General features: G+C 36.7%; 1 protein-coding gene across 6 annotated transcripts in view; it reads left to right on the plus strand.

Moving 5' to 3' along the window:
- Positions 1-12,266, plus strand: part of SYNRG (synergin gamma) — a 42,420-nt gene extending 30,154 nt beyond the window's left edge. For 3 of the 6 annotated variants that reach the window (XM_062592413.1, XM_062592416.1, XM_062592418.1), the window contains 8 exons: positions 897-1,499; positions 1,864-2,027; positions 2,748-2,801; positions 3,564-3,660; positions 3,945-4,093; positions 6,887-7,009; positions 7,441-7,476; positions 8,702-12,266. In XM_062592413.1, coding sequence (XP_062448397.1) covers positions 897-1,499; positions 1,864-2,027; positions 2,748-2,801; positions 3,564-3,660; positions 3,945-4,093; positions 6,887-7,009; positions 7,441-7,476; positions 8,702-8,833 — 1,358 coding nt within the window. In that variant the 3' untranslated portion in view covers positions 8,834-12,266. The remainder of the gene's footprint in view (positions 1-896; positions 1,500-1,863; positions 2,028-2,747; positions 2,802-3,563; positions 3,661-3,944; positions 4,094-6,886; positions 7,010-7,440; positions 7,477-8,701) is intronic. The other 3 variants (XM_062592415.1, XM_062592419.1, XM_062592414.1) reach the window with 2 other exon arrangements.
- The last annotated feature ends 2,551 nt before the right edge of the window (positions 12,267-14,817 follow it).

Below are 14,817 nucleotides of genomic sequence, written 5' to 3' on the forward strand. Positions count from 1 at the left end.
AGTCTAAATGTGAAAGATAAGTTGCATGAGTAGCAGACAAAGCCTAGCAGAACCTGTATCTCTGTGTAGTCTCCTTTGCTGGGTTTAATGTAAGCAAACAGACTCTTTCTCATACCTGCTTATGGCAGTGGGAAGAACCTATTGGCCTATATAATTGCTGGGTGAGTATAAATGTTTGGAGCTTCTGCAAAATAATTGGATTTTTTTCTATACTTATCTGCAAATGTAAAAGCTAAAACAAGATCTTTGTAATATTCATGTCATTCCTGAAACTTTTAAGTTTGAAGAGTCAGTCATGCAGCACTGCTGTAGCTGATAACCTTAAACATAATTTGTTGAGTTTTTTAATTCTTGAAGCACATTTTCATATTTTATTTGTATCAAAGCATGGATATAAAACTGAACTTAGTTAATACGTTATCTGAGAGGATGGGAAAGTTAGTCTAGTTTTCTGTGTAGTTGGTTTTGATAAGATGGAATAATTTGATTAGATGTTTGAGTTGCTAATGTTTACAATTTGCTTGTAGATTCTGCAGCCAGTATCAGAAAACTGAAACTGGTGATCTGTGCACTGTGTACTGTCTAAAAATGTATACATTTTTTTAGCTTGTTTCTTCACTCTTCTTAATTGGATGGTGACTTTCAGCTTAAAATACAAGGCAATATTCAAAGGACAAGGCTTACATCTATTAAACAGAATATTTTTAACATATACTTAGCTATTTTTCAGATTACTTTTTTGCAAACTCTAGTTTAAGCCTCACTGAAACAATTCACTGCATTTGTTTCTGCAATTCTTTAAGACCCTTAGCAAACTGCTATTATTTTTATGCAATGTAGAGAGATCTGCTTTTGTTGAACTTCAGCATCTAATTGCAGGGGTTTGTTTTTCTCAGATATAGATGACTTAAAATGTGCCCCATTTGGAAGCTATAACAGTGGGTCTGCAGTCAGCAGCCTGGCAAGCTATGACTGGTCTGACAAAGAAGACATTCATCAGGGCAAGAAGCTCTCTTCCTTTGTCCAGCCTTCAGGAAGCGGATCCTCTGCAGCCACTTCAGTCCTCCAGAAGAAGGAGACTTTGTTTGGCAGTTCAGAAAACATTACCATGACAACAGTTTCCAAAGTGACAACCTTTTCTAGTGAGGATGCTTTACAGGACGTTCCATTTGCAGCCTTCGCAAACTTTAAAGACTCTGGCCCAATATGCAGTGGTCCAAGGGATGATGACATTGGAGACTTCGGTGATTTTGCGAGACCTTCATCAGAAGCACAAGATGCAGCAGCAGCAAGTGACACAAATCAAGAGGCAGACTTTCTTGCTAGCGGTATTTCTTCTGAAATGCGAAAAGAGTCCACAGATGACTTTGGGGAATTCCAAAGTGAAAAGCCAAAAATCAGCAAATTTGACTTCTTGGTAGCAACTTCCCAAGGCAAGATGAAATCTAGTGAAGAAATGATCAAGAGTGAACTAGCTACCTTTGACCTGTCTGTACAAGGTAGGCATGTTTGGGGTGGAAGAAGCTCATAATGCATATATTTATTGAATGCTTATTTGTCTAATTGAATTACAAATTGGCCAGTGGGGATTGTTCCAAAGACTACTGGAATGAAGCTGAATCTTCTCACTATTTTTATAGCATTTGAAACTTTTTATATCTAGAAACATCTTTCTGGATATAAAAACTTACTATATCAAAAATTTGTAAGAACTGAAAAACTGGGGAAATTTGCATCATTCATTGAGTAAATAGAAGGCTTTGTTCTAGAGTGGTAGTATATCACTTGCTGCCACTCTTTGTTTTAAATAGTCTCTGTCTTTATACATAGAAGAATAATTAGTTTATATCCTAACATTTTTAGGATCTCATAAAAGGAGCTTAAGCCTAGGTGACAGAGAAATAAGCCGCTCTTCACCTTTACCAGTTTTGGAGCAACCATTTAGAGATCGTTCAAATACTTTAAGTGAGAAGCCTGCTTTGCCCGTCATCAGAGACAAATACAAAGACTTAACTGGGGAAGTTGAGGTAAGGAGTTATTGGAAATGCAAGTAAACCAATAGTGATGTCCATCAGTGGTATTAAAGGTGATCTGTATCCTAGCTGTTTGGGACTTCAGATATTTTTAATTTAGGGCATGGTTTTAAAACAAAATCTGGGAAAGGTTAGGTGTTTTCACTGGAAACTACTCATTAAAGGGGCTTCTTCCTTTTTGTCTTTAAATCCTTGTGATATATGGAAAGAATCCTGTTGTCTGAAACCATCAGAGTAACTTGAACTTGTTGTCTAAGCTTGTGACTGAAAATTTGTTACGACTGAAATCTAATCCCAGTTTTGGCTCTGAGACCATTGGCTCTGGGAAGGGGCTTAACTATTTTGACTACCTGGTAGTTAGTTCTCTCATGCATGTTGAGAACTGATAGTAAAACAACTCAGATTAAATTCTGCTAATCCCCATTTTGGTAACAGTAGAACTGTAACAAACATGTCTGGAGTACGAGTGTGCAATTCAAACTTTTTACCTAATCGTGTTTTTTTTTCTTTTGAAACAAGTTCTAACACCCAGAAATCAAAATTTAAAATTAAAAGAGAATATTTAGAGAATGAAAAAAAATTAGAAATAGGTATTAAAGACATTTTTATACCTAACCTGTAAATAGTTGCTTTATATACCTGTCTTCTGTGCATCTACTGTAATAGGATAAAGTTGTAAGAATGGGATTCAGACTATCTTTTTCTTTCAAACAGGAAAGTGAGAGGTATGCGTATGAATGGCAAAGATGCTTGGAAAGTGCTCTGCAAGTAAGTGTGTCACCTATTCCAAAATCACTCCCTCCTTCCTGTATGTACAACATTATTCAATGTTTCAGACCATATAAGCATAGAAAGGGTGTGAATCAGCCTAAGGTGATTACAATTTTTAAGCCAAAAGCTGTCACACAGTAGAAGTGACACCTCCTCGGCTAAAATCCTATACTAATCTACCTGTCATTTGTGATCAGTTTGGCTTTTACTTGAATTTTCAAATGAGTGGTTAATTTGGTGTGCTTGTGTTGTGAGTGACCTAACAAGGCGTGCTGCTAGGGACATTGATATCGGCACCTGGCTTTTTTGAATTGAGAAAACTGACTTTTTGAGAAACAGGGCTGTTCAGTATGGCAGGTGGAGAGGCCATTAATTTGTTTTGGTAATGTGAGAGGTGTTTCACAGCCAGAGTTGTTTTCCTTAGGATTTCATTTTCACATTTGAATGTGAGCAAAAATTGTAAATGTTTTTATTAAAATAGATACCAAAGCATGCATACACTAAGAGTATTACTTTAGTAATGAAAATATCTGAAGGAATGCATTGAAGTTTTGAAAGCTTATACTTTTACCTGATCAACATAAAGTTCCAGCATAAATGTATAAAATCATGTGAAGGAGTATGACCTTTTTTGTTTTTTGTTTTTTTTTTTTAATACAAAAGGCAAATTAAGACCGTTTGTGTTGGTGACAGTCTATTTTGTAAATAAGTACTTCAAGGTAGATAACAGTACCATTTTATGAAATTCATTTCCACTAGGTAATAAAGAAAGCAAATGATACCTTAAATGGAATAAGTAGTTCATCCGTTTGCACTGAAGTTATCCAGTCTGCTCAAGGCATGGAATATTTATTAGGTATGTGTTAATTTACCATGTCCATTAAAAGATCTCCTCTGAAAAATATTAATATATAATCGCTCTTCCCAGCATAGTATTATTTTTTAGCTTAATCTGTGCCTGCATTGAAATAATGAGCAATTCTTTTGCTAAATTAATGTAACAATTACTTTTGAAATAAAGGTCCATGACCACCTTTATATGTGCCATGCCTGTTACCTGCTATTTTTGAGTTACAGTTTCAGGAATGTCTGCTTACAGTTAACTTATCTGTGGTTCTCCACTGTGTTTAATATCAACAGGAGTTGTTGAAGTCTATAGAGTAACGAAAAGAGTTGAACTGGGTATCAAAGCAACTGCTGTGTGCAGTGAGAAACTCCAACAGCTTCTGAAGGATATTGATAAAGTGTGGAACAACCTAATAAGCTTCATGTCACTTGCTGCTTTAACGGTAAGACCAAAAATAAGCTATGGCTTTTCTAGAAGAAACTTTATAATTGCATGTAAAAGGACTTCACAGAGTGTACTAACTTTCCTTTTTTTATATATTTCCTTTTGCAAAATGGAGATACACTTGTCTGTAGGATCAGGTTTAAAGCTTTCTGTAACTGTTATTTATATGCAAGCATGATGTTATCTTAGTGTCTTAATGACTTAGGTGATATCCTATGTTTCTGTGAACCTCTCCAATGAAGGAAATTTGTTAAAACTTAAATAAGCCATTGTATGAAGCTAGGCTAGTGTGGAAGTTATCTTTATAATATTCCTGCAGTTAGTTCTAATGCTCACAATACAGAAGCACACGCTGTAGCAACACATGAATGACTAAGATACTTTCCTTTCTGATTTTGAAATGCGTAAGTTTGTTTTGGTTCCTGCTACAGACAAAATAATTTTTCCATCTCTGGTCAGAACTGCCAGAAGGAGCTCAACTGATCTGAGACAGGAGGAGCCTGGTAGGAGCTTGCTATGTAATTGAGCAAGCCCTATGGGAAGAGACAGTGAGGGGCTCTCTGAGGGGTAATTAAGAGAAGGAGCCTCAGATAGGAAGTGTACTCAAAGGAAGTGAGAGGAAAAGAGACATTTTTGGGACCAGGTGCAGAGTGTACAAAGACAGAAAGCAAGAAATCAATTTGCCGTTAAACATGTGCTTTGTGTTTACATGTAAACTGTGTGTTTATGTTGCAGGAAATATTATGTGCAAAATGACCTTCTTTAACGACAGTAAAACACCCTTTTTTAGGGAAACACTTATCTGTAGGTGCACCAAATGGTCTAGCATAATGCATCCTTTTGACTCAGGGTATATATAAGGAGTCTTTATTTATTAAGTTAATATCAATGCATCACATCAGCATCAATAAATGAGTCATTACTGTGATCTTTTCACTAAATATCTTATTTTGTGGCTCCTTGCAATGCAATTATGGCCAGCTAAAAACCTTTGCTCCTCAGTAAACAGTTGTTATAAATGAGACCCTGAATGCTTGGTTTCTGCTTAAAATAACCATCTTGACCTAGGTCATTCCTTGCACAATAGATATTAAAAACTATCAATCCCTTTTTACACATCATCTATGTCTTTTTAAACCTCTCCAGTGCCAACAGTGGTGGCAAGCAGGTATTTTTGGTGACACACTGTGTTACACAGTTCATGTCAGAATGTGAAGTTTATACTTTTCAATATTTTACTACTTAGCAGATGAAGTTGATAGACTAGGATTCATCTATTGGAAATCTGACAGTGTTGATACTAATATAAAAAGCTATCAGGATATTATTGATTTAAGCAAGTGAATTAAAATTTAGTTCTTAAAGTGCTTTTTCTTGGAAGATTACAGGTATTACCTTAACATCTAAGCCTGCCCACATGTCATCTGAGCTGCAGTGGCTCCTGGCTTGTAGCAGTCCAGCTACATTTTGAGCACATCAGGAGCTGCAAACACTGACTTCTCGTACATGCATGATTCCTCTTAAGTTGTTTAAAAGGCAGGGACTCCTGATTCCTTTTCTGTTGTTTTGCCTCCATGTGGAGCACTGACATGTGTGGAGTCATACCTTCATCTCAGATTGCAGTCACACATCCTAAATGGTGCAGAAGTGCCAGTTAAGTACCTAGAAGTATCCTAGCTCACAGGCATGTGCCTGGAATCCTTTAAAGGATTTTTTTTTAATAAGGTAATTTTATGCATAGCCTTGCAGTTTTCATTGCAAATTACAATACAATTTTTTCGTTTGTCTCACTCCTGCATTTGGTAAACAAATACTAGAGTACATTTATTAATTTGATTGATCTACTTTAAGTTTTTGCCAGCATTCCAGTTACTGCCCAGCTATTCGGCTGGGGGAGCATGATTAGCATGCCACGCAAATTTTTTAAAGCCTCTTACATTTCAAGAGATTTCTGATTATACTACTAAGCTTGAGCAAAGCTTCAACAGTTTTATACAACACAGATTTCAATTACCATTTATTTTGTGACTGAAATGTAAGATTGTGTAACAAAAATTAGTATATTCACCAAGCTTTCTTAGTTGTTTATCTCCAGACTTATTCTCTCAGCCTTTGTCTCTCTTTAACCTGAGCATGTATATGCCATAAAGCAGTTGGTAACCTTAGTTCTTATAATATTTTGCTGGCCTTAATATTCCATTTTATACTGCTGTGCAATTCTAGATTCAGAAAAACCTTCAGAAAGAGTAACAACTGCTCTTTTGTGATGAGGAAATAATATGGAATTCCGGACAATAAACACTGATACAGATACCACTTCAAATACTATTGAAAGCTGTGCTGGCCAATGTCTTGTTTCCTTGCAGCTGCACAAATAGTTGTTGCATACCACTGCTTATCTTCATCCAATTCTTAATATACTGCAGTTGAAACGTAACAGCAGCTGCCTGTGCTCTTTCTTCAAAAGTTTCTTCCTCTTTTGATGTGGGAATGTAGAACTTAAAAATTCTTTCCTCTGTTGTATAATCCTTCTTCAAGATCATGGGAGTTATAATTTAATGTTGATGGAGATTGCATAGCAAGCTTGCAATATATACTAATGGCTTTGATTAAATCATTCATCAATCTGAGAAAATGTAATATATTGTCTCTGACATGTTACTTATTTGATACCTATCTGTAGTAACAAGATAGATAATTTTTATCATGATGTCCAAAATTGTTTCAGTTGTTAAAAATGCCTAAATTTTACCGTCTCTCTCTTTTTTTTTTTTTTTTTTTTTTTTTTTAGCCAGATGAAAACTCGCTGGATTTCTCGTCTTGTATGCTACGTCCAGGCATTAAGAATGCCCAAGATCTTGCCTGTGGGGTTTGCCTCCTAAATGTGGATTCCAGAAGTAAAGCAAGTATCATGGTCTCTGTTGTCAAACTCATTTTTAATTTAGGTCTGACTGTGTTTAAGCTTTGGGTATATTTATAAATCTTCTGGCTAAAATTTGTAACTGACAGTAGCAAAGACAGAATCTGACCAATAGATGGGCCTATATTCACTGGGCCTGGGGTATGACAGGTAACAACTGTGGATAAAGGATTGAGGAGTTAAACTCTTCAGAATAGGGATGAAACTGGGCTACAGAGATTAAAAAAAAAAAAAAAAAGAAAGAAAAGAAAAAGAAGACTCTTTTTTTTTTTTTTTATGAAATGCATCTCTGAAGATTGTGTCGGAAGGGAACTATTACCGCTAGAAGAGCTGGGAGGGAATCCCAAGATATGTGCAGAGTAATATCAACTAATTAATGTATTATCAGCAGTTTTGTTGACTTTTTGGTTTCAACATTATTTCAGAAAGAAGAGAAACCTGTGGAAGAGCTTCCTAGAAAAGTATGAATCCGTAAAAAAAAATAATTAAAAAAAAAAACCCTTATAGAATCATTCTCTTAGTTGAGTGTGGAAGGCTGAATTGCTGGCTAGCCTTCAGCTATCATTCTCAATTGTATCAATCATGACTCCTTTTCTTCTAGTCATTTTTTGTGACTGTAATACTCAATCTGATCGACTAACATGCTCTAGAGCCTCCCTTTTGTCTTGTCTGCATGCTTGTATCTTGTGAACAGCTTTCTGGTTTTGTGCTATTTCTGTTTTGTGGTAGAAAATTCAGTGCAGTGAGTTTCTGAATTTGTAGCTGCCTGTTTGTCTGTTACAGAAGGTGGGAAATGTTAGTTTGCTACAAATTTGTTTGCTACAAATATTTTAACTTTTGACTATATGCAGTAGGCAATGGCTTTTTTTTATTTTTAATCTTTGGAGGAAATCTGGGGTCATGAGGAAGAGAGGTAGAATAATCTTTTTAATAGGTAGCCATGCAGTGTTAGAAATATTTTTGAAGTAGGAACAGCTGCTAACCATTCTCTTTTTGAATAGGAAAAACAAAAAATTAACCTTATCTCAGAGGATCTAGTTTAAAAAATATTTTTTTGTAGTTTGCCATGACCTCTAAGCAATATCTCCACCTAGCAACGTATATCAACCTGTTTTAGGTTTGTTGATAGCTTTACACTCCCTGTCCAGAAGTTCCTTTTGTAAAGTACGTGCACTTAATAGGAGGAAGTGGACCAAATTCAACCTGAAATGTAGACAGATAACCCTGATACCAAGTGTTGCACTTGTCTAAACCATAGCAAAATTTAACCCAGTGAAATAAATGCAGTAACTAGCTACTGGCTAGCAGAACAAGCCTTTGTGTAGATACGTAGGGGAATTAGTAGAAGGTAAATGAAACAAGGTGAGTTAACTCCCTGGTTTCAGATCAAATGGAATACTAGTCAGATCACTCTTTTTAATAAAGGCTGTAACAGAAAAAGTAGGTATCGGGTATGATGGTTGGAAGTTTTGTCCATTTGCAAATATTTTGCAGACTAGAATAGAATACTGTTTGTTGGCTGCTCTCTTGCTGCAAGTGGAGATCTATTCAGAGTGAGAGGGTCCCGGTTCTTCCATGCTATGCCATTCTGGGGTTAATACTTGTGCAATATCTGTTTTCCATTCTAGCTTCTGGATCATGAAGTAGAAGAGATTGTCACACTTGTTTCAATTCTTGTTATTCTAGGCCTTTAATTCAGAAACGGATAACTTTAAACTGGCTTATGGAGGGCACCAGTACCATGCAAGCTGTGCAAATTTCTGGATCAACTGTGTGGAGCCAAAACCTCCAGGTCTCATTTTGCCAGACTTGCTATGAAAGGAGTTCTGCTGAAGATGGATTATCAGGCTCTACTAATGTAGGACACCTGGGGCAATAATGTGATAGTTTTTGAACTGTAATTAGTATTCAAAATGCTTGGCTTTGATCTTTGTACAACAGTGGGTTAAAGCTATGGTCAAATATACAAGCTCCCCATGAAGAATTTCACTTGAATTTTGAGGTCTTCAGAAATTTCTGGGAAAAAAATGTAGAGTGGCACAAAATGCAGCATTTCAGTCTTTCTCAAGCTGAAAGTAGGTTACTGTTTGTATCAAACCGGTCTGCTAATCAAAGTGCATAAACCTCTGAGATGAGATAATACCTAGTTTCCAAGAAAAACTGAAATGCTGGATAGATTTGTATGGAAGTGACCATTTAAATACTTGAAATATGCATTTGAAAATGAGTCTAATATTTTTGGTATATGGACCATGATGGTTTTTCTTTAAATATTTGCTGCTATACTATTACAATGCACAAGCCACAGTAACTTTCAAGGCAAAACGAGTTATTGACTAAGGAATTGAACTGCAGAGAGTCATTGTATATTTATACTTCTACTGTTCTGTACTGTAAACTATACTGTATTCATACACATAACTGGTTAATATGGGAGAATAAGAGCTTGGAAAAATTGTTGAAATTTTTGTTATCGTATCTTGATTCTTTAGTACAGGCAGCTGAATTTTAGAACTCGCAATCTCTGCTGTTCTGTTGTAAATACTAGACAAATTCCCTTCTTAGAGTTGTCCTAAACTATGGATGTGATTTGCTATGCCTTTCACGTTACCCTTAAGTAGTCGTGTGGCTGCATTACTGTTGAAAACTGGACTCCACTGATACTGAGTGTTTGCTGCTGCATGTAGTATCCTTTTGTATGTCAGTATGCTTTTCTTGATGGGATTCCTGTGGTAACTGGTGCAGTCTAGTGCTATCTGCAATAACGGGGTTCTTGACTCTTAAAACTGCCAGTACAAGATGTCCCTTAGCTCATACTATAGGTAGGTGTGATCTAACATTGGAAGTTGCTTTACTCAAGCAGGTTATTTTCTGAAGCAGGCTGTTGCAAACCTGCCGTTTTGTTGCCTGTGGTAGGTATACCTCTCTGGACAGTAAAAGGTTAGTTTATCAGGCTGTCACAAAATGTTACCCATAAACGTAAAGTACCTGTTTTTTTTCTTTTCTTCAGATACAACATCAAGACGACAGTGCAGTCAGATGTAGTGCTAGCTACAGAATTTCTATTCCAGTGGGAGCTTTGTGTCATTCTTTCAAGAGCCTTACCACTGTGCAGCCTTACTCAGCTTAGAGTGAGCAAAATGTGATGTATTTGCATCTAGTGCAACTTACTTCTTAACTCGTTGAATTACTTAAGTTTCTCAGATTTCTAGGGAAGCTTTCTCCTCTCCAAAGCTATCAACAGCTTTTCCAAGTGAATCTTGCCTCTGTTATGAGTAACTGACATTGACCAGTGGTTATTTGCTGAAAATGAAATTACAAAGAAAAATGATGCTTCATTTATATAATTAAAAGCTTATTTATATTAAGCTATTAATTATGTCAAATGAAATAATGTTGGCTAATAAGAGTGCTAGGTGTCTGGCCCTTATTTACACAGACTAAAATCTTCACGCTGCCTGAAATTAGCTCATTAATAAAATAAGCAACTTGTGCCTCCAGTCGCAAGCTCAAGCGAGTCATGTGGCAGGTTCTCAGTAGTGTGACAGTGAGTGCCTGCCTTCTGTTGCCCAGTAATTATCAAAAAAGGGGCAGTCACTCTTTGATTGCTATTTTGTTTATTAGCTATGGAATAGTTGCAGTAGTCTGCACTATAGCTTTGTGCTGCGCGTGTTTCCTCAGAGTTGGGAACTGCTGTATACATCACTTGAAAGTATTCCCATTGATACTTGAGGTCTACTTAGTGTAGTAAGTTAGCACTCACTTTTGCATCCTGAATTGTAAAAAGTATTTAAGCTTTGTCTAAGTTCAAGCAAATGCCTAGCCTTGCTGCTAGCAAGGAGGCTTCTCGAGCGGTTTTGAGTATATAGCTGATGTAAAGGCTATTGCTTATTAAAATACTGTATTGGGAAAAGGGAGTTTATTCTTAGCCTGGGTTTCCAACACAGTTCCTGAACACTTAACTGGATAGGGTTTTTTTTTTAAATTAAAAGAGAATGCCTCAAATAAAACTGGCTGCAACATGATACTTAAAGCAACCAGTATTTCAAATACAGTACCAGCTATATTGTCATAAAAATCTTTTTCAGTGATGTTTTTCTTGTAAAGTATTTGTTAAGCAAGTAAGTTTCTTCTCTAAGATGTATCTAGCATGTCTTTTGGCACATAAAAAATAACGAATAGACATTTACAATTATAATTGCAGTAGAGCTTACTGAAGTATGACACTACTAGTTGCTTGCTCCCTACTGAAGGGAAAGCAGCAGGCAATAATAATGCGTTTGTGGCAAGCAGAAAGCCTTTTTCTAAACACCTTTACGTCATGGAATACACTGAATGTTTTACCATTGATGCATTGACAAGGGCATTGCACGAGGAGGATCATTTCACTTCCAAACCCATGTCATTAAAATGACTCACTGTTGCATTCAGCATCTCAGCTGTTACATTGCTAGCCAAAGACCCAGTGTCCTTGGGATCTGTATCCAAGGTTACGGTATTTTCTACAGTGCGTTGTATCAGATGACATTCTCTTGCTTTGTCTGCATGCAGGTTAATCCGCGTACCGCCTTCTGTTTCGGTTGTGTTGAATTTTATGAATGTAACTTTATTTTTGGATGTATTCCTTCACTAGGAAAATGTGAAAAACTTGTTGTTTGTTTTTGTTCTTTTTAATATATGTGTTATCTGCATCTGTCTTGAGATTACCTATGGAAAGTGACTTTTGTATATATTCATGTATATTTGGAGTTTAAGAGATTATTTGCTTGGTTAATTTATTTTATATATCACTTTGCTTAGTTTTATTCCTAATGCTTTTATGCTATCATAGTATGTTTCAACTGAAGTTACTGTTTCTGTGGCAGTAGGAGTGCTAGTGAGCAAACTCTTCCAACCTGTTTTCCTGTCCGTTCATCGTCATGTTTTGCTTTCAGTATTCTCACAAGCTTGTTGGTCCATATTTGATTTAAGTTTGAAGACTATTTGTTGCATGTGAATTGTTACTTTCTGCACTTGAACATTCCACTGAAATTTTAAATTTTGGCAGCAGCTTCTCTTCACCTGGGTCTGTTATGGGCAGCTCCTCCTTGAAAACTGTGTAGTAGATATGAAGTTATAGCAAAGCTCAACCTTCAGTTGAGAAGGAGAAGCTCTTGAAAATCCAAGGAATACACTGTTTTCTAATTACATGTCAATTTAATTAAACTTGAAACAAAATCTGCCTTTTCAATAAAAGCTGCTATTGTACAAACTGCTTTTTTTAAAGGTATTTTTGCTCTCTAGGCCTGTATTTAATTTCAGTTCTCAATATTAAAATGCAAATGTCATAATTTTAAGAAGTGTTCGGAAAACTTCCCTTTACACTGTGGTGCTCTTTTTCCCCCCGGGTGAATGTTATTTGTCTCACAGAAGTGGTTTTGTGATTAGTAGTTGGAGCTGTTTCAGATTGTGTTGTGTTAGAGTCGCTCCTGATATTTTAAATCCAGTGAGGATAACTATTATTAATTGACGTTTTAGTACACTTTTTACTCCCTTAATTCTTGCCATGATTTATAAACCCTTTGTTGAGATCCATGAAATCTTGCTTTTAATAAACAACTCATTTCATTTCTGACAAAACTGTGAAGTGGCTTGTTCCAGGCTGCAGCTGGAAAAAAGTTGCTGTTTCTGTTGCTTGTCGGTGCTGGCACGTGGAGCGCGTGGCCGCCGGAGCGCGCAGCCTCGCTGGGCACCGGCCTGCTGGGCTGCTCCGCGCGGACAGCGTGAAACCGCTCCGTGTCTCGGGAGAACTTCTGAAAGACTGACCAAAAATGGCTTAAACATAATGAAGCCATATCCATGAAATTCTCAGTGTGGCTAATATTAAAAAAAAAAAAGAAAACTCACCCAATAACCCGTTTCAAAATATTCTGCAGACGATTAAGATATTTTCCATTCAGAAAAGCCTATTAATAGCAAGAAGGACTTTTCCCTTAAATTCAGCTGGTGTGTTTACAGCAATTTTGAATTCAACTGCAGCCATCAGAGAGTTAATATGTTTATAGATATCTTTTCTTTAGTTTTTACAGATTTAGGGACGCATGAAATATTAGACTGAGTGGGAAAAACACAACTTGTGTAAAATATCTTCTCTTGAAATGAACTCAAAGGGAACTTGGAAAGAAACACCTATAAGTATCAATATCATTACACTTCAAAGTGTAATCTCTAGTATTTCAAATGAATTCTTTATTTCATAATGTGCTTTATTAGACAATTACATATTTATAGGTCTAACTTTCCCTTTTGTTTGAAAGGTTGCTGCTATTTTGAACATCATCTTCCCCTCCCCCAGATAGAGTTTTTACCTTTAAGTTTTTATATTAGAAAATACTGTTAAATTATACATGGTCCATTTTAAACTCAAGTTTAATTTTGAAAGCAGATTTTATTTTTTAAAGTATCTTTCCCTCTAAAATGTCATGCTTTCAGAATGTCTCTAGACTAATTATTAGTCCTCGTTCTTGGGCTCTAGTTCGTTATCTAACTTACCATTTACCTTGTGCAGTTGAATTTATCGTAAAAGCAGAAAAATGAGAGTGTGTTATTTAAATGGCCAGAGTCAGTCTCCTGGTCTGTCACTGAAAGCAGGATGCTGAGGGACACAACCGGTGAAATCCGACCTGCATGCAGTTGATGGCAAATCTTGCTTTAATTTCAGTGGGCTAAAACGTCATTCTTGCTCATCTGCAAAAGCAGGAAGAGACTTCCCTTTGTCAGTGCAGGACCGAGCTCAAAGTGTTCATGGTCTTGAAGGACACCGAGATCTGTGTATCGATACTGCTTTTAAAGAAGCTTGGGCTGATGTATCATGGGTTTTCATTTGTGGTTTTGTTTAAGTGTAACACAGATAAAAGAAGGGCTTGCGGGGCAATGGGCTGTACTGCACGTGCATGTAGACACGTTCTTCTGAGCGCTTTGGATTCCCTTGTAATGTTGAGAAATTTGAAGCAACTGTTTTCAGAACCCCCCTCCCATGCACAGAAGTTGGTATTAATGTAACTTGTTGACCTTATAGCCGACCTTGTGACTTCCTGCCTCTAGGGCACAGAGCGGGGTCTTGTGCCGTGGGGCCTCCAAGCCCCCAGTAAATGGCCTCAGGCCGAGTTTAAAGTCTGCTGACTCCTGCAGCGGACCTTTCGCTGGAGCCTGGAAGCTACTAAGCAGTTTCCTTCTCCCAGTGAGTAACTTTAAGCAATTTAAAATTAGCATTTGCCCAGTCTGCTAAAATACCTTGAATTCAATGTAAAAACAAACTTCAGGATTTGAGCTTATCAAAGCCTGTATCAAATTCATTCTAATCTAGACTTATTCCAATCATGTTTGGTTTTACTAATGATGCAAATGAGGTTGAGGCCATTCACATGGTTTTGTATCAGTGGTAACTACTGATTTCAGTCTAGTGGATTTTAGTCTGGGAGAAACAGAAAGCTGCTTAAACTGTAAACTTCACACAGCGTGGTTCAGTCTGGAGAATACCTTTAATCATTTCTAGCATTCTTTAAAACTATGATACTAGCTGTTCAGTTAGGACTCTGGAAGAAACAAATTTTGAAAAAGTTATATTCATGGCCTAGCTCTTGTATTGAGGATCAGGAACCTAGATAACATTGTAAACTGATCAGCCAAATGACTGAAACATACTACTATTTTTTTTCCCTAAATTGAATTGAGATTTGCGTAAAACTGCTGGTCAGGATTAAACCACATTCTCACTGTTATTCCAGATACGTTAATACAGTTCTGAATAGGAAGCCAACACG

This window comes from Rhea pennata, chromosome 20 (assembly GCF_028389875.1).
Source record: "Rhea pennata isolate bPtePen1 chromosome 20, bPtePen1.pri, whole genome shotgun sequence".
Lineage (NCBI taxonomy): Eukaryota > Metazoa > Chordata > Aves > Rheiformes > Rheidae > Rhea > Rhea pennata.